This window comes from Onychostoma macrolepis, chromosome 01 (genome assembly GCF_012432095.1).
Source record: "Onychostoma macrolepis isolate SWU-2019 chromosome 01, ASM1243209v1, whole genome shotgun sequence".
NCBI lineage: Eukaryota > Metazoa > Chordata > Actinopteri > Cypriniformes > Cyprinidae > Onychostoma > Onychostoma macrolepis.
The window spans coordinates 31,927,310-31,947,379 of NC_081155.1; the positions used below are offsets into that span (position 1 = coordinate 31,927,310).

General features: G+C 35.2%; 1 protein-coding gene across 2 annotated transcripts in view; it reads right to left on the minus strand.

The window, feature by feature from the left end:
- dnah6 (dynein, axonemal, heavy chain 6) overlaps positions 1 to 20,070 on the minus strand; it is a 91,941-nt gene that overhangs the window by 64,987 nt on the left and 6,884 nt on the right. For both annotated transcript variants that reach the window (XM_058775961.1, XM_058775950.1), the window contains exons 9-34: positions 19,472 to 19,640; positions 18,390 to 18,497; positions 18,163 to 18,273; positions 17,982 to 18,071; positions 16,899 to 17,019; positions 16,658 to 16,809; positions 16,340 to 16,492; positions 15,989 to 16,240; positions 15,294 to 15,422; positions 15,053 to 15,166; positions 13,991 to 14,134; positions 10,673 to 10,828; positions 10,413 to 10,463; positions 10,237 to 10,329; positions 7,770 to 7,889; positions 7,401 to 7,581; positions 7,076 to 7,172; positions 6,771 to 6,975; positions 5,856 to 6,020; positions 5,668 to 5,778; positions 5,392 to 5,517; positions 4,601 to 4,756; positions 3,809 to 3,970; positions 1,861 to 1,998; positions 1,582 to 1,749; positions 404 to 552 (exon numbers count right to left, since the gene is read on the minus strand). In XM_058775961.1, the coding sequence (XP_058631944.1) occupies positions 404 to 552; positions 1,582 to 1,749; positions 1,861 to 1,998; positions 3,809 to 3,970; positions 4,601 to 4,756; positions 5,392 to 5,517; positions 5,668 to 5,778; positions 5,856 to 6,020; positions 6,771 to 6,975; positions 7,076 to 7,172; positions 7,401 to 7,581; positions 7,770 to 7,889; positions 10,237 to 10,329; positions 10,413 to 10,463; positions 10,673 to 10,828; positions 13,991 to 14,134; positions 15,053 to 15,166; positions 15,294 to 15,422; positions 15,989 to 16,240; positions 16,340 to 16,492; positions 16,658 to 16,809; positions 16,899 to 17,019; positions 17,982 to 18,071; positions 18,163 to 18,273; positions 18,390 to 18,497; positions 19,472 to 19,640 (3,621 nt within the window). The remainder of the gene's footprint in view (positions 1 to 403; positions 553 to 1,581; positions 1,750 to 1,860; positions 1,999 to 3,808; positions 3,971 to 4,600; positions 4,757 to 5,391; positions 5,518 to 5,667; positions 5,779 to 5,855; positions 6,021 to 6,770; positions 6,976 to 7,075; positions 7,173 to 7,400; positions 7,582 to 7,769; positions 7,890 to 10,236; positions 10,330 to 10,412; positions 10,464 to 10,672; positions 10,829 to 13,990; positions 14,135 to 15,052; positions 15,167 to 15,293; positions 15,423 to 15,988; positions 16,241 to 16,339; positions 16,493 to 16,657; positions 16,810 to 16,898; positions 17,020 to 17,981; positions 18,072 to 18,162; positions 18,274 to 18,389; positions 18,498 to 19,471; positions 19,641 to 20,070) is intronic.

Genomic DNA, 20,070 nt, shown 5'->3' on the forward strand with positions numbered 1-20,070 from the left:
CCCAAGTGAATCCCCTACTCAAAGTGACCGACAGATCAGGAACTATGTTTTCCACCAAACATATTAAGCGGCACTGTTTTCAACATTAGTAACAATTAGAAAAGTTTCTTGAGCCCCATATCAGCAATTCGAATGATTTCTGAATCTGAAGTAAATTTCTGAAAATTCAAATTTGCTGTCACAAAAATAAAATACATTTTAAAATATTTTAAAATAGAAAAGTTGTTTTCGATTGTAATGATATTTCACAATATGAATACTATTATTTTTGTATATAATAAATGCAGCCTTGGTGATACTTCTTTCAAAAATATTTTTTAAAAATTGTACCGACCCCAAAATCTTTAATGGTAGTGTATGTTACAATTGAGTAATGTGAAAATGTGTTTGTGCTCTGTCTCACCCTGCCATGACCAGCACAGATTTGACAGCTCTCATGCCAAAGTCATAGTGATCCTGCTGAGAGAGCTGCTCACTGCAGAGCTTGTACAACTGAGTCATCTTTCTTGCAAGAGTCTTACTAGACTCAAAGCCCTCAGAGTACAGGATCACCTACAGGGAGTGAGAGGTTTTAAGGTTAATGATATTGTAGAACTGCTTGGGCTGTAAGATAAGACATGCTAATATTGAAAGACTTAATAGGACCCGTAACACCACTTAAACAGATATCCTCTAAAGCTGTGGTTCCCAAACTGTGGGATAGTGTATTGTTTGGGGGCTACATGGGACTTCCCTAGTTCCCTAAAACTGTTTTGTTGCTTTGGACGAAATCTGGTTGAACTGATACATCTACTAATATTTATTATCATTATTGAATTTTAATTAATAATTATACACAAAATAAATTAATATGGGCGCCAAAGAGAGGGGATTTTAGGAATTGGGAAAATATATTAGATTTTTATTATATATACACATATATATATATATATATATATATATACACACACATCTTAACTGGCCAAAAGTAAATATTACATTACATATATATATAAGGTTTGGGCACCTCTGCCCAAACTATTAAATTATCCAAATTAATTAATTAACCAAATTATTAAATCATTTGATCATTTTACACAGGAAACAAAGTGTGTGTGTTGAAATAAAAAGTACATTTTCCAACCAATCAACTGTGGAAATTTACAAACAGGAAATCACAGTAGTAAGACACCAGGTTCCACTGCCCTGCATTCCATTGTTTTCCTATGTTAACATGCACTAGACCGAACAGTTGGATTTAGTCCAATACTTAGTTGGATTTTGGCCCTTTATAGTAAAAGGTTTGGGCACCTATGCTGTACATTCTTCTAATAATTCAATCATTTTGTTATTTTACACAGGAAATATAGTGTGTGTTAAAGTTAAAAGTACATTTAACAACCAGTCAAGTGTTGAAATTCACAAACAGGAATTCAGTTTACACCAGTTTCCTCGTAGTAACACACACACACACAAGAACAAACAAAAGCTTTTAATGATTACATGCATTAGGTGAGTAGCGACATCTCTGACCCCTCTACTTCTCACCTAGTGTGATTTATAATCATTACTGGGATCAGACCAGGTTGTTTAATCACACACCTCAGCGATAAGAGTGTAGTTGGGCACCATCATGGCTATGGGTCGGAAAAGGGCTTTCAGGTTGTCAGGGAGTTCAGTTCTGCCAGCGTAACCGGGGTTCATAGTGATGAAAGCAGCACAGGTCATCACCAATTTTATCTCTCTCCCCTCAAACATGAACCGAGGTAGCTGCCGAACACAAACACAATCTAGACACATGCAGTTGCACATAATTCCTGTATAACTGATCACAATTGAGATTGTACATGCATACAGTATGTGAGTGTGTACATGCATTACCCTGGCTGCCTTGGCGTTTCTGATAGTGATAAGCTGTTGAGCAATGACTGACAGCACCTCTATGTTGATGCGATTGAACTCGTCAAAGCAGCACCAGGCACCAGACTGAGCCAAACCGCTGAAGAACGTCCCCATCATCTGAACACACAAATGCAATATACTGTAACACTTGCAGCAAACTGAACAAAAAACACTGAACCCTCCAAATGCTTAAAATGAAAATATAGTATATAGCATACAATAAAACAGAGCTATATATATACTATTTGTACCATAACACTGCCACAGCATGAATATTAACATAGTAACTTATATTAACTATATCAACTTTTTTACAACTTGAGTCTTTTGCATTGTTTGGTCAACCTGTAGTATCCCCAATGTGTCGATTCCAAAATCAAGTGACAGCCATGCCAATGATTAATGCAAATACTGTAAGTAGATATTGCATTATACAAGTGTACATATAATTTACTTTCAATAAATTTAATTATACATTTAATCATACATATTGGCCTCTGGTCACTCTGCTCCTTAAATACTGACATAATGTAGGCCACTGAAATATCCACTGGTGAACCACTAATGGATGAAACCCATACTGATGGACCACTAATGGATGATGGGTTGGACAAAATAATGCCAACACCCACAGGGGTTAATATCATTTGTGGAGGCTACAGTGAAAAAACAAAAGTTGTGATTATCTTTTATCTTTCATTGTCTACATTCTATAGGTTGAGTATCAGTATAGTAAAAGTTACTTGTCAGCAGTGGTTACTTGTGTGTTCTGTGAAAAGGGTGACTTGTCAGAATTCCAAAATGGACAAATCATGGGAGCCCATTTAGCAGGCGCATCTGTAACCTCAACAGCCTAATTGTTTGGTGTTTTAAGAACAACAGTCTTTACTATTATTACAGCACACAAAGCATGGCAAGACTTTGTTAGTGAAGAAAACAGTGGGAGAAGACCAAAAGTGAATGATCGAATACTAAGAAGGATTGTAACCAAACAACACATAAGTGCTGCAGCAAAAGTGACAGCAAACCTCAATATTTACTGTACCTTGAATACCCTTTTTCCACAAAAAAAAAACTCAGACAACTCTACCAAGCCAACATACAGTACATGAAAAAGCTGCAATTGCTAAAACATTAATCACAGACAACAATGCTAAAATGTGAAAAAGATGGAGTCATGGTCATGAAACCTGGACAGTTGGAGCACCAAGATGGCCAGTTCAATCACCTGACTTGAACATTTTCAAACCATTACGGGCAATTTTAGAACTAGGAATAAGAAGATTCCCTCTTCCAACACCAATTGGTAAAATGTTCTGATAGAAGATGAATCTATTAAAAGAAGTTTGGAAGCTGTGTTCACATTATTTTGTCCAACCCCTGTAGATAAAATAGCAACTGAAAATATGAAGCAGTAGTGATTAATTGATTTCATACTGTTTAATAGCAGTATACTGTTCCACAGGATGACATTCTCACATGCCCCCATGTATTGAACAGCAATAACAAACCCCAGCCTGGAAACCCCGTAGGTAAAGGAATGATCTACAGAAGGAACTATATGCTAAAATAATGTTCCAGTAACAGAATAAAATAAAACAAACCTTGAACAATGACTATGGCTGTTTCTAAGGCCTAGTCAGAATCTTACACGTCTTTATGATGTATGACTTGCCTTAGCAAACACTAAACACTGGCCATAAATAAAGAGATAGATGTATCAGACAGATGTCTACAATGGTTTTCATGTACTGCACAGAGAACTCAGTTGGGGATCTTCTGCCTCCTAGTGACAGATACAATGAATTCACTCTAATTTGGCAGGAAAAATGAGTATCTCTGTCTTATATTGGTTGTCTAGCTGCTTAAAAAATTAATGAGGAAAAAAGAAAATAGAAGTTGGACTGGCAGAGAGACAGATTCACACCTTATAGTCAAGTCCATCTGAGCAGTTAAAGACCACACACTGGATTGCCAGAGCTTTCGCAAGGTCTTTAGTGGTCTCAGTTTTGCCTGTACCAGCTGGACCTGCAGGAGCTCCTCCCAGATCTAGCTGCAGCGCTCCCATCAGGCAGAGGTAACATCGATCCTAACATAAAAAAAAGCAAACAGATACACAATTTGAAGACACAATCATGCATCTTAATAACTCATACACACAACACTGACAGATCCATCCATGAACTGATACCTTTATTTGTTACTCGCACTTTAGTATGAGTGGTTAAACTGTTATTTCTTATGCATAACATGTGAAAAGACAGAATCTGATGTTTGACTAAAGTTTATCAGGTTTAGGGTCAGAGGCAGATCAGAAATCTGCCAAGGGCAAAAATGCAACCCAAACTGACAAAAAGCCCCAGGCATTTAAAATGTACAGACAAAAAAGGCTCCTGCAGTGAATTACGCAAACAATTTCAATCAAAATAGACCATGAATTAAAAATGTAAATTATATCATAGCTTTATTGTTTTTGATAATATTGTGCATTATTTATAGCTTCTTTTGATGTTGATTTAATTTTATAAAGTTTTATAATTTAGTTTTACTTTATACTGAACTTTAGAATTTATATAAAATAAAAGCAATCATTGTTCAATTTTATGGAAATTTATTTACATCAAGTAAAATTCAAATGTATTCAAAATAACTGGACAAAAATCCATGTTTTACAGCATATGCATTAAATACACTCATTAAAAAAAGTGCATTTATGTACCGTCAGTGGAGTGATCACCAAACGAGGACATGCTCCCAAATATTCATATCCATAGACATATTGAGAGAGAGCCATCCGAGCCACACAGTCATCCAGGTCCACATCCCAATAATACCGCAACTGCCTCTGCCACTCGAAATTATCACTGGAATCCACCTACAAATACACACACACACACACACACCATAACCCATTGTACTGTCAAAAATAACAGGCAAATAATTGGCATTTACATTATGTATTACAGTAGTTCTCAACTGCCTGGTCGCAGATTTATTCTGATACTGTTGGACAGGGGGGTACAGTACAATTTATGCTGCTAAATATAAATAATAAAATAAGCATACAATATGATACTATCAAAAAGTACTTACTCTCAGGCTATCCAAGATGTTAATTTTAAACTATCGCTTCTGGCCAAAATACCATAATAACACTGGAGTCCACAATCCATAATAAAGCTTCCTCTTGTAAAATGGCCCATCCCCTGTTGTCCTCTCACATCAAAACCCAACGACATGTATCTATTTCACTTTCAAAAATGCTTGATCTGTGCATATTTTTATCCTGATTCAGATGAGATGGCTTTTTCACTGGATATTATAGATAGAAGACTTATAGATGGAAGCAACAGTTTTAAGATGTTAATTGAATCAGTTATCCTTTTGGCCATGAAAATCCTGTAGTGAAAATATAATATTGTGATAGCCCTATTAAGAAACACAGATCTATTGCAAAGAGGTCACATTTTTCTTGGCCCCTGTGTGATAAGATGAAGGAAATAGACAAACCTTTTCTTTGACAAGCTCTGTTACAATGTCTCTGGCGTGCACATCTATGGTGATGAGCGCTGTGATGATGTTCCGATGAAGACTAGGCAAATTCCCACGGACCAGAGCAGCAAGAGCATTCAGTCTCTATTTGTACACATAAAAACAGACACACACATACAGTATATAAAAACACATGAATGTACTACACATACTAAATTGTAAAAGACTTGCAAGAAGATAAACAAATCTATAAGAAGATACATCATTTGGTCTATGAAAGCTATATGTTGTCACCTCAAAGTTGGTGATCTCAAATTCTTGTAGCGCTTGATAGTGGTCATGATCTCCCTCTAGGCAGCTGTCCATGTCCCTGCACCACATGAGCTGAGAAATGGTCAACACCACCTGCAGAAAAGTGTAGGTGAGAATTGCTCATACACTCAGAGATGCACATAAACAACCTCACCTAGACAAGCACAAACCTGTGAGGGATGTCCAGCCACAACCCACTCCACTCTGGGTTTGCTCTGGTAGTCAGCAATTGCAGCCTTACTAAGCCTCCTAAGAGAGGAAAACATGGCCTCCTCCACCTTCCCCAACCAGTCCTCTACATTTCCACGAGCCTTCAGGCCTTTCCCCAGTGCCACCTACAGCACAGACACACACATACATATTTTTTACATTATCCTCTTTTATTTTATACATCCTTGCTATTTGGTCCATGTACTTTTGGATAATTTGACTTCTAGTTTTTGTTTTCAAGACGGAAAAACAAACCGCTCATTTATCATTTATAACGTCTGTGTATTTGGAAAGAAATAATAAGAAAGGAAAAGATGGCTTATTTCTGTGTACAGTAATACCCAAACATTTCACTTTTATCCAAAATGACAGACCTATTTTCATTGCATTTATCAATGGGAAATGAAAACACTACTTAACGTTATCATATATTAAAAAAATACACCAAACTGTGTCAGCATCTCTCATGTGTCCTACATTAGGCAAAGCCTTGCAAGTTGCAGCAGCACTAATTACTGCTTCATAATGGTATGTGTAGCAATAACAGTAAGTGGTGGTTTGCAACTTTAACATATTTATAACAAGTGTAAAGACACTGGCAGAGTCGTATCGACTCTTTATGAATTAATGCTGTACAGAAGACAGAGTGGTTCAGTGCCACCCACATGTGCAAATAAAATACTATAAAATACCATGAAAAGGGTTGACAATGTGATAAATGAATTGCTTATATATTTTTAATTTTGAAGACAAAAATAAGAAAACAAATTAGCCAAAAGATACACTGAACCTATTTGTATTGAATTTGCTTTACACGAAAAGAAAAGAAAAGAAAAGAAAAGAAAAGAAAAGAAAAGAAAAGAAAAAGAATTCACCTTTTCTCCCTCAGGTGATACCATGGCTAAGATATCATTGGTGTACTGTATTTTTTCACCAGTCTCTCCCTCTCCAGGGGTAAGAAGGCCGAACTCCAGCTGGGATATTGCATCAAAACACTTCCTCAGATGAGGCTGTACAGCCTGAGGGTTCCGCGTCTGAGCCAAAATCTCCAACAGTTCATCATTAGACAAGAAGTAGAACCTAAGCCACCCAGAAAAGTGAGTTAAGTCATGGCACAGCATCAAAAGAAATCAGCATTCTGATGAGAAACTGCTGTGAGTATGTGCGTGTGCGTAGGCACCTTGGGAAGATAACTCTCTTGGACTCCAGGTAAGCCTCCAGGCATTTCTGTATCCTCTCCAGGAGTGCGTTATTATTTTGGAAAATATCCAGAAGCCCTGAGGAGACAGATTAGAGGGCAACACTGGTGAAAGTCATTTATAATTTACGTTATTGAATTCATTGTTGCATTTAACCAACAGTTTTCATTTTTCATGCACTAATTTGCAGATAAAAACTCTTTTGACACTGAAAAAGAATTTTATTTTTAAAAGTATATGTTTTCATCTAATGTTCTGAGTTCATCTAATGTTTTAAGATGTTTCCTGAGCTACATCCTGTCAGACCTGTTTGTGTGGCAGCACGCAGGGCATTAGGCAGGCGGTTGACCTTCCTCATGATCTCTTTCCAGGACTTGTCCACTTGAAGGAACATCTTAGACTCAGCAGGCAACTGCCTCTGGATGTCAGGAGCACTGAAAATACTCTCAAGATAAAGCCAGCTTCTCTGACATGCCGACCACTCATCCTAGGAACACAGCAGAAACAAATCAGAGAAAGACTAATATCTGACGTAAAAAAAAAAATGTTAAAAAAGGGTTTGTTTTAGAAGATTATCACTCAAGCCAAAAAAAAAAAATCCAAAAACTAAAACTAAAACCAAAAATGATCTGGCTTTGGTTTTGTTTTTGGTGATCACCACTCTGGTGTGATTACCAAGGTCTGGCTGAAGAGAGAAAGCTGTCTCTGCCACTTGTCCACTCTGGCCTTGATGGGGCCTGCGTAACGGGATGATGCAACTGTGGCCACATTGACTATACTGTCATCGAGAAGCACCTAGAAGTTTTACATTCACATAGACAGAATACAAATATTCATAAACGAGAAGACATCTCTTCTGTATTAAACTCAGGCAAGGTTAGGGGTGGGCGATATGGCAGAAATATCATTAATTTTTTTTTTCTTTTTTTTTTTTTTAGAAAAATCACAAAAATCACGATTTTAGCACAATTCATTGTTATGTTGGTTTTACTAAGTTGTACAGCCAACCTGATTCCCCTACTTTAAAAACAAAGCCTTACAAGGTAACAAAATATAAAATAAAGAATGGCAAAGACATTCAAGCCATTATTTAGAGAGACAATCTGTCATTATTTAATCTTTGTCATTAAAATATAAGAACAAAGATACACATTACAAATACAAATAATGTGCAAATAAAACAAACAATGCTTTATTTTTCAGGTATAGGTGTATTTAGCAGTAGGATTAAAGAAATTGAATTAACAAAATATAAAAATAAAGCACCTGTATACACTTCACTGTATAAATTACACGCTGATTCTTATTAAAGCAACTGTATTAAAGTTCTTCAGTCAAGAGCAGTAAATGAGTTTTATTAACTTTGTGTTTTGTTGTTTTATTAACATTAAAGGAAGAGTTCAGCCAAAAAATGAAAATTATTCTGCAATCATTTACTCACTCTCAAGTTGTTTTAAACCTGAATGAGCTTCTTTCTTCTGTTGAAGATAAAAGTTATTTTGAAGAATGTGGGTAACCAAACAGTTGCTGGTCCCCAGTGACTTCCATAGTATTTTTTCCCAACTATCAATGTCAGTGGGCACCGGAAATGTTTGGTTACCCACATTCTTCAAAATTTCTTCTGTGTTCCGCACAAGAAAGAAATTAATACAGATCTTGGACAATATGAGCGTCATGTAACGTGGTCTATAAAACACGCACAAAGATGAAGATCAAGCCAAATAGTCCTTAATAAATCCACAGAAGGGTAATTCACAGAAGGCAGGCAGGAGACACACATAGGGACAACATTCACAATACCAGACAAAGAGAGAATGAATAGACATGAACTTAAGTAGGTGAGCAAATAAGGCTAATTAATAAAACACAGGTGAACAGAATGACACAATCAGACACGAGGGAAAACTAGGTCACGGGCACACGAGGGAAGAAAACACAACAAAAGTCCATGAGTCTGACAATGAGAGTGAGTAAACAATGACAGAATTTTTATTTTTGGCGGAACTATCCCTTTAATGCAATAGTAGTATGTTTAATACTATAGCTTTAAGAGCTGCACGCATGCGTTCACGCCATATCGTAATTATCGTAATTACTAGATACCAACTTGTAAAAAACGTTCACGTCCTCGTAGAACTTGTAATTACAACTTGTGAACTGGGAGTTTTCTGAGACCTACGGCTTGTACCATGTGACTGCTGCACCTCACGCGGAACCAGAGAAAAATGGCAGCGCTTTCAAAGAAAGCTATTACTGCTCTAAAAAGGGAAATAGATACATATATAGATACTATAATATAAAACATATTATGTAAGTGTTCATACTGTTATTATTTTGTTCTTGTTTGTTTAGGTTAGCAATAACACATTTATCGCCGTCATTAATAAAAACAACAATAACAACAACCACAAAAAACAGTTAGTAATTATTTTTACTTGACACGGTTTCCGTGTTCTACAATATTTCACAGTAGCATACAAATGTAATATGTGTTTTACATCTGCCAGTAACATTCTTTCACACAGTTGCAGGTTCATTTTGTTGACTGTCGCTATAGAAACGGATAATCCCCAGTCAGAGGACTTGAACAGCACCAAATTGAACGTCACGTGTTGTCATCACGAAATTACGGTAATTACTACATGGCGTGAATGCACCATAATATACAGGCACGCATTCATTTCTGTCAAATGTTTACTTTCATTTTAGACATAATCAGCTGTATTTATATGTAAACCTTGTGTGTTTTTGACAGTATTAGCACAATTAGACGCGAAAGATAACTGTTTGACAGGCTTTTTAGTGTGCATGTGCTTCAGCAAGCGAATGAAATGTTTAACCGGCATAACAAACACTGACGTGTTTGTTGGCATTTGTCTGTGTGGTGTGAATTGGCCTGTACAGTATATTGAGATGGAAGCGCCAGAACTGCAAATGATAGAATGTGTGCTGTAGCATGATACTAACATATTTCTTCAAAAGCAGATTGTGAAGACATTTTAATCGTCGATCAAAAATCGTGATATCACACACCCCTAGGCAAGGTTAGGGTTGGAATATAATTATGATTATGCATGAATCTTACAGTTTAACAATCGGAAACTCTCTAATACTGTGAACAATGGTTCTGACACACTCTTACCTGAATATCATCAGTTCCCCCAAGGATAAACACATCCTTGGAGTCCCGATGGGGCAGAACCACAAACTCTGTCGTCTTCCAAGATTCTTCAATCTGTCAATAGTATGAGTGTGTGAAGTTGAATATAAAGACATGTATAAACGTTATTAAATGAGAATGATAAACATAGATGTCACCTTTCTCAAAATGTTCTCCAGAGATGCTTCTCCTGAGGCTTGTGCTGACACCTGAGAGTTTGAGAGGATTTATAGAGTTAAAAGAAGAATTCTCAGCACCTATGCTCTGATTTGCTCTATCTTGTCAGGTTGCACCTCAAAACCTAGTGAGCTGCCTACACAGACAGCAAGTTGAAAATGTGGACTGTGTCTATGATGCCCAGAAATGCTGTCTAGGTAAGTACATCCTTGGATACTGAGAGCCTCTGTGTTTCTCTCACCTCCTGTATTTGTGGTCCAAAGTGGAAGATGTTGAGTTCTTGCAGGTAAGCGAGAGTCAGTGGCTCTTCCAGTAGGCTGGAATCCACAATGTCCTCCAGCATCTCCCAGTGACGAGCTTTCAGACATGGGTTACGCAGGTCTGTGATGACTGGCAGCTACACAAACACAGAATATTAAATTATTAAATATGCAGGTACAATCATCAAAAGTGACATTAAAGACATTTATAATGTTATAGATGTTTTCTATTTAAAAATAAATGATTTTCTTTAGAACTTTACACTCATCAAAGAATCCTTAAAAATCACTCACATTTGATAATAAGAAATGTCACTTCAGCACCAAACCAGAATGATTTCTGAGGGATCATGTCACACTGAAGACTAGAGTAATGGCTTTAAATATTTGGCTCTGCCATCACAGAAATAAATTACAATTCAAAATATAGTAAATAAATGAATTGAAGTTTTAAACGGTAGGGTACACCTTAAGAAAAAATGTGCTATTCATTGCGCCTAAAATGTATAATTGCAGAAACAATATATACGTTGTATTGAACATTAATGGAGCAACATATTTTGTGTGAAAATAAATCATTCAAGTTGTGTATTTTGTTTAAAAATCTTATAAATGTATGAGGGGGCAAGGGGGGCCTTTTACCCCACACACAGGGTAAAAGGCCCACGGTATTAATACAAATACTTCAGCTAAAATAATTTTTTTTAAAATAATGTCTAAGTTAATACTCGTTCAAAACAATCACTTTAGCAAAGTTTGTACTATTTTCAGCTTATTTTGAAAAACAAAATAATTAATTTTTGTTCAATAAATATAGTCATTTTAAAATACAGAAACAAAATCATTTAAAAGAGTAAAGATTCTGAAAGCATTGATGGAGATCCAATAATAATTGAATATATATTTACAGTAGTAACAACAAATTATATTTTATTATATGATATGATTAATATCATGTTTTTAAATATGATGGTTTCATTCTAAACATGGTGATTATCTCTAATATGGACACCTATATATATATATATATATAACATAATATATGATATTTACCATCTGAATCTAACCATGTCATGTCAACAAATGGAAAGGTCAGCCTTCTATTAATTATCATGTTAATTACTGTGCGCCTTTAGCCCCAATAGCAGGGGCGCTTTTTACCCCAAATACCATACTTTTACATATTCTTTCATTATTTAAAAACTGTTGCTTTAATTATCTTAAACAAAACTGAAAATCATAAAGACGACCTTTGTCTCAAAATCTATGCATTAATTTTAGTGATTCTCACTTGATACTTAAATCTACAACATTTTAAAAAACATAAAATATTAGATCAAGTAAGCACAGAATCAACTTTGCGCTTCTGCGCATGATCGTGTCAAGAATCAGACAGATATACAAGTGCATCTTGAAAAGCGGATGTTTTGGAAAGTGCTAAGCCATGTTTTTGTGCCATCTAGTGGTTTAGATGAAAATAATATCAAAGGCACCTTTTACTAGGGATGGACAATACCTCTTATTTTATTTTCGATCCGATACCGATATTTTCAAGCCCAGTATTGTCGATATCGATACCGATACCTCTAAACTGATCTTTTAAATTATTAAAAGAATATAATCAGTAATTATACTCACTTAATATTAGATTTTAAAGCCATGTTTTTAACATTCATAGGCCTTTTTTTGTTTACACTGTCAGAAATAAAATATATAATTGTATTTTAGCCCTTTACTGGGGCAGTAACCTCAAAGGTGCACCTATACTCCTAAAAGGGAGCATATACCATACAAGTATACATGCTTTAAGGGTAGATAAGTTACAAAGGTGCACCTTTGAGGGTACTTCATGAAAAAATAAACATGGTGTTACATAAGTACTAAAATGTATTATTATTATTATTTTTATTATTATTGCCATGGTAAATTTGTGGTTACTGCAGTTTTACTACAAATACTGTGGCAAACTGGTTACTGTAATAAAACCATAGTTAATTTTTGTAAAAGGCTGCCAGGCTGTTGTACTCCTAAAGGTGAAACTTTAGCATATTTTTTCTGACAGATTTATTAACAGCAATTACAGAACATAACACAATCCATTTGAACTTTTAACAACCAGTGTAAATAAATTTACTTGCACAAACTAGCCTATTTAAAATAAATATTACATGTATTATTACATGTAATGTTTTTCAAAGCTGTTTGTGGGGAAGTCATGGCCTAATGGTTAGAGAGTCGGACACGAAATCCAAAGGTTGCGAGTTTGAATCTCGGGCAGGCAGAAATTGAAGGTGGGGGGAGTGAATGTACAGCATTCTTTCCACCCTTGATACCACAAGGCACCAAACCCCCAACTGCTCCCTGGGCGCCGCAGCATAAATGGCTGCCCACTGCTGTGTGTGTGCACTTTGGACGGGTTAAATGCAGAGCACAAATTCTGAGTATGGGTCACCATACTTGGCCACATGTCACTTCACTTATTTGAACAAAAACAACAATATTGTGAAATATAACAATTAAAAATAACTCTTTTCTATTTTAATATATTTTAAAATGCATCTGTGATCAAAGCTTCAGTGTCACGTGCTCTTTCAGAAATAATTCTAATATAATTTAAAATATAGTATAATAATTTGCTTCTCAAGAAACATTTCTGCTGCTTCATATCTGTTTGGAAACAGTGAGGCATTTTTCAGAATTAATTTTATATATAGTAACAATGTTATATAATGTAATGTAATAACGTGGCAATGGTTTCTTAAGATCTACTTTTGATGCTTTTGGAAAAATGCAGCCCTATTTGAACAAGCACTGTGAGCCATGCGTCAGCAGCGAACGCTGTCTGTGATTGATTGGTTCTGTCTTTCAGCATTTGCATGTGTTCCGATGAGCAGGAGAAATGGTTCTATCCAACACAATAATTCGCTAATATAGTCTATTTTTTCACTTAGAAGCTTATTTTATGCACCGAATTTCTTGATAAATAAATACAATTAATGGTTAAAAAATTCACTAGAATCTATATTTTTATGTGATGATCGATCCTTTCGATACAACGTCATTATCGAAAGTATCAATACTTAAGGATCGATCCACCCATCCCTACCTTTTACCCCGGGGCGCCTTTAGCCCCGTTGTACCCTGTAGTGTACTCCTAAAAGTGTACTCCTAATACTACACTTTGTCATGGGGTTTAAACATTTTTCCACAGTCCAAATGCAAAATACAGCAGTTGACTTCAAACAAGGAAACTGTTGAAGAGCAATGACACAACTAGCATTAGTGCCAACCTCACCCACCTTTTCTCGCATGCTCTCCACATTCTCTTTGAGGCAGGGCACCACATTGTTTTTTGGCAGTCCTTTCTCCAGCTGGCTGACATATTTGGCAAACTTGTTCACCTGCCTGCTCAGCAATTCTGGGTCCAGCTCATCAAACTTATTCTGCATTAAAGAGATAATTGACCATTTGACATTTAAAAGACACTTTCATTCAAAATGCCTTCCAGTGCACCATTTGCAAGGATACTTCACCTGAAGCTATCTAGCATAAAGTGTCTAATTTAAGGCCGTAATTAAGACAACCATAAGATTTTATCTCAGTAACTCTTAAGTTGCTGTATCCCTACTCCTCAGTACTTTGGAACTGGACTTCAACCTTTGGGTTTGGAGAATTTTAAGTGATTGCAATCACCCTCAAGAATATACTATACAGTTTAAAATTAGATAAATCAATAAATAAAATATTATAGTGATGTGCACTTTCAAATCAGCTTCAAAACCTTTGTGAATTATTTGTTTTGTATCAAACAGCCAAAGTAATGTGATTCAATGGTTGAAAAATTTCAATGGTTTGCTGCTAGGTGGGGCGATGATCTTTGTGAACCCCGAACCAGTGCCTACATTGTTTTTATCTAATCTCAGATCAGATTTATAAATTGTTGACATTTTTAATGACACATTTGTATAATACAAAGAAGAGTTTTAGTGAGCTGGCCTGTTTAACCAAGCTCTCCATAAAACAAACAAAACAATCCCTGTAAAATAATAAAATAACATATTATACAGACACAACAGACATTACTAGAATGTGGCGTTTTGAGCACTTTAAAATAAGTGAATAATTGATGTTTATACTTAACAATTGGTTCAATGAATTCAAAGTTTCAAAGAGAATTGTTTCTCCCATCACTATCATATTAATTTACATCATCTCTAAACAAAAATAATTGAAGTACAGTTGTTGTAAATTATACTACACTTCAATTTGCAGTTTAAATCTAAAGAGTTATGGTGTTTCTCCATTAAGTGGATTTAAGTGAAAATGAAAAATTCAAATGCTTCAGAAGTATAAAAGATTACCTGCAACCAGCTGTTCTCTAGATTTTCCCATTCTTCCAGAGAGTCCCACAGTAACTGTTTCAGCTTCACTTCAGCGGTCAGTTCCTCTAGAGCTTCATATTTAGTCACCTCCACCTGAAAAAAAAAAAAAAAAGACACAGGTTAAAAATATGTATAACTTGTGATGGCCAGTCAGACAAGGTGAAAACATAAAAATAAATAGAGAACAAGCGCCCTCTAGTGGACAAATAGACACACTGACTTTAAAGTTCTTCTGGTAGGTTTTATATTTGAAGGCTTGAGTCTGCAGCTCATCAATAGAGATCTGAGTATCTCCCAGCAGTCGGCGTATGTTAGAGCGATCTGCATCGATGTCAAGGAGCTGACTGTTCTGTAGAGACAAAATCAAAATGACACAAATGTAGACATGAGTATGTTATTCAGCAGTAATTCACATTTCAGATAAGTACAAAAACTTAAAGTACTGGGTATACAGTAGTACAGTTCCAAAAATTGGGGTCAGTGAGATTCATTTAATGCTTATCAAGTATTTATTTGATTTTAAAAATCAGTAAAACAGTAAATATTATTGCAATTGAAAATAACTGTTTTCTATTTAAATATATTTAAAAGTGTCACACGATCCTTCATCATTGTAATATGCTGATTTGGTGCTCAAGAAACATTTCTCATTATTATCAATGTTGAAAACTGCTGCTTAATAATAAAGTTCAACAGATTTATTTAAAATATAAATCTTTTGTAACAAAAGTATGTCTTTACTGTCACATTTAATGCATCCTTGCTGAATAAAAGTATATATTTCTTTCAAAAAAAAAATCTGCTGACACTTTTGAACAGTATAAAATAAAAATATACAAAATAAAAATACCATAACAACGTTAGCACATTATTCTAATATAGTATCGCTATTTCTTTCTCTCTTCTTTCTTTCACCTCTGCTTGCTCTTTCACTTCCAGCACTTTCTTGTTTAGTTGGTTGATGTCTTGCTGGAGGTGTTGGCAAAATTTGTCCACATAAGAGTGCCGCTCCCCCACCGCCTTGTCTATGGTGATCCTAACGGCAGTTATACAAGGAGACAATGTGGCAAAGACGGCAATATCCTCAGGAGGAGTGGGGACAGAGTAACACTCAATCAACTTGTACATGTCACAGACAGTCTCAGTCTCCTTTTCCAGCACAACAATCTATCAGAAAAAGATGAAAAGATGAGATTAATACATCTGAGCAAACAGCCTGATACTCAGACTTCTGCTTGATGGGTCATGGTTTCTTCTGATTCTTACCCTCTTCTGAATTTCCTCTAGGAAGTTGAGGGAGTTGACATATTCGCTGGTTACAGTTGGAACAAAGTCCAGTTTGAACTGGGCATCCTGAGCCTCTGCAATGATGTCATCCATTTTTTTCTTTGCCAGCCGAGGTAGGATGTCATTAATCACCTGGAAAAGGGTTCAGAATGAGGTGGGTTATGTATCTGTGTATTTATTTGTCCCTTATTGCAGGCTGTGTTGGGATAAATGGTGTCCACCATCTACCACACAGTCACAATGCAAATATTACAGAAGAAATCATTTTGTATTTGTGTGTTTCTGTCAGTTTGTAACCTCTATGCAACGTAGAGGGGATGGTATTAGTTTCTGCTTCAGATGTGTAGTATCCACCAGCAGAATTCCCAAGGGTCTTTTCTGTTTGATGGCTAAAGCCTCTTTATGCTCTCGATGATATTTATCCAGACTGTTCCCAAAAAACGCAACCTCTGCATCAGACACACATACACAACATAAGAAGTGTGTGACAATCACGCTTTTCACATAGATTATGATGGTTATGATAAAGATGATGTACCATGGTCTTGCTCTTTGAGAGCCTCCAGATCCAGGTCTTCATTTTCTTTGTAAAACAGTCTGAACGGCTCAAATGTATGAGCATACACATTAGCGGTATTGAATGCAAACTGAATAGATTTCTGACAGGGGAAGAAACATGAAACATTTTCACAATTAGAGACATATATGAAAACATTTTTTTAAGCTTGCGGTAAACACGGAAGCACAATTGTGCTTTCTTGGTTTGTTTTTGTGCATCAAGCAAGCACGGTTGAGCTTCTGTTTACCATATTTGATGTACTCTATGCATGTGCATTGTAGGTTTATAATTAACTAAAACTAGAAAATGCATTTTATTTTAGACAGCTGTCAAGGCAACATTTAACATTTTCATTTAGTTTAACCAAACTAAAATAACAAACCAAAACTGAAATAAAAATGAATAAAAACTATATAGACATTTAAAAAAACTAATAAAAATGACAAAGACACAACAAAATTACTAAAACTACAAAAATTAAACCTAAAAACCTAAAATAAAATAAAAATATCTAAATAATAACTAATTTAAAATATTAATAAAAACTATAAGCATCTAAATTATACTAAAATAACACTGGTGCATTGATCAATGTTTTTATGTAAAAAAAAAAAAAAAAAGACTAGAATATGAATGGACTTTCAATGAATGGATAAAAGAGAATAAAAATATCCAAATTTGTGTCCCAAAGATGAATGGAAGTCCTGGAGTGAGACGAGGATCGTTTCAATGGTAGACGAAAATTTTTTGGATGAACTATTCCTTTAAGCTTAAAGCTGTGCATTTTTCACTTGAGAATAAAATAAATATCTTTTATGTTAAAAAGAAAAATTGGAATTGTGCTTATTTACACAAACAATGACTATTTCGGTCATGAAAGTCTATGCACAGACTGATAGCTAATTTACATGCAATCTACTATCGATCACATCACTGTCAACTATCTACACGAACTTGAGAGTTTTCATGGCTGAAATATATTTAAATAAGTTACTTTACCTGAGAACACTGTTGATTTTTAACTGCATTTATATCATAGTCATGTTAGAATAAAATAAAAACCTTAATATTGAGGATGATGTCTTGCAGATAAGCATCATCTTCCAGGATTTCCTCAAGACTAGGGCCATCCCCACATGTCTTCTCCTCAACCTGAAACCCACCCATATACATGCGGAAAAAACATCAGCAATGGCCAAATTATAAAAGAGTGTATTGAAGCAGCAAATGCTATTTTTTTAACCTTTTTGTTGATAATAGGCTGAGTAAAAGCATCAAAGTAGGTGTCTTGCAGCAGAGTATCCAAAGACAATACTGTCTTCTCAAACCTCCCAGTAATCTCTACTACACAATCCTGATATACACACAAATGGCACACATAAACATATGCATTGTGCAGATAAACACATACTGGATATGCTGCAGACAATCTTTGCAACAGACGCAAATATAGTGTGCAGAAACACAAACCTGGAAGTCGTCATTGGAGGGCTGGTATGATAAGGAGTGTGTGTCCAGCATCAGCTCAGTTATAAACATTGGCTGGTGGGAAGTATTGACATTTTGCTCTCCTGTGACCTGTAACACACACATACTTTTGTTTGTTTAACTATAATACTGAGGGTATCTCAAAGACTTCCACTGTTTATTTAGGTTTGATGATATTTTCACCTAACCCGACCCCTACGCCTACACATAACAGTAGTCTGTGTTTTACAGGTTTCAATATATTAGTGTGGTCATTTTGGACCTCACGAGTGTAGTCGAACTTGCACACGCACACACACACACACACACACACACCACACTGAACTCTAAAGTTTCAACTTGCACACACATTGAGTGTTTGGTAATATTCTGTGGAGGAAATTACATTTTTTAAAGAACTAATTACAATTAAAACAAACAGAATAAAATAAAACAAACAAAAAAACTTACAAATAAAAATTCAAAATTGATACACACTTGCATAATTTGACAAAATTGAAGCTTGTAAATTAAGCACAATAAAATTATTCTGTTTACAAGTGATACTTACCTTTTATATTTACCTGATATTTGACTCTTTTGTTTCTCCGTACATCGCATGTCTGATATTTGATGCTCTTCCCTGACATTGTCCATCATTAATTTTGATCAAATTTATTTACAAAACTTTTGGTCACAATGGAAATGAAGCCAGTGAAGAAGGTGATGAACTTGATTTAATTTAGTGTAAAAAGTGATAAATGTCACCAAATAATGAAAAGTTTCTTTACATTTCTTAACATTGTTATAATTATTATTTGTTCGTTAAATCTTCATATTTGTAAACTGAAAGTCTTGCTTTGGAACAAAATGCATTTGAAAAGTGGCAAAAATAAATTAAATATATGATAAAAAGGTTCCAGTTTTAATTATCCGTTTGATATCTTAGTTTTAATTAAAAAATATAATCAAAGTGACAGTAGTTTAAGAATCACAGACATACAGACTGAAACGAACAGATTAAAAAAAAAAAAAAAACTGTAATAATATTACCCTGAATCACATACCCAAACAAGCTTACTAACCTTTACATCAGGATCAAGGCTAGTCTCACCACCTGCCCAGCTCTGGATGAGGGTGAGTGAAGGGGTGTGTGTGATGTGCTCTTGAAACACACTTAGTAGCTTACTGATTGAGTTGACTACAAGCATGTGCGTGGTGTTCACAATCAGATAATCAGCCAGTCTGATGAAACTATGGAGACCAAAAAAAATTCAACAGTTCATAAAAAAATAATAACTTTTTAGAACTTGACAGAAGTCTGTCACTGCCAAAACTGTCACTGCAAAATAACTAAATAAATATATTTTTTCTTAATATCTCCTTTTGTGTTCCACAACAAGAATAAAAACTAATGAGTTTGGAATGAGATAAAGGCTTTCATTTTGAAAGTTACACATTTAAGCACCTAAGAAAAAAGAGTGTATTTAATATATATGCTTCTAAACAAAAGTTGACTTATATGTGTTATTCATATAAAGTAAGATTATTATATATCGTATGTTGATTATTAAATATAATGGGCCGATGTGATCATGCTTTCAGCTGCCTGAAGCTACATTAAATATATTTTATCAGTGGCGTAGCATTTGGGTATGCAGGTACATATAGGCCCGGGCAGATT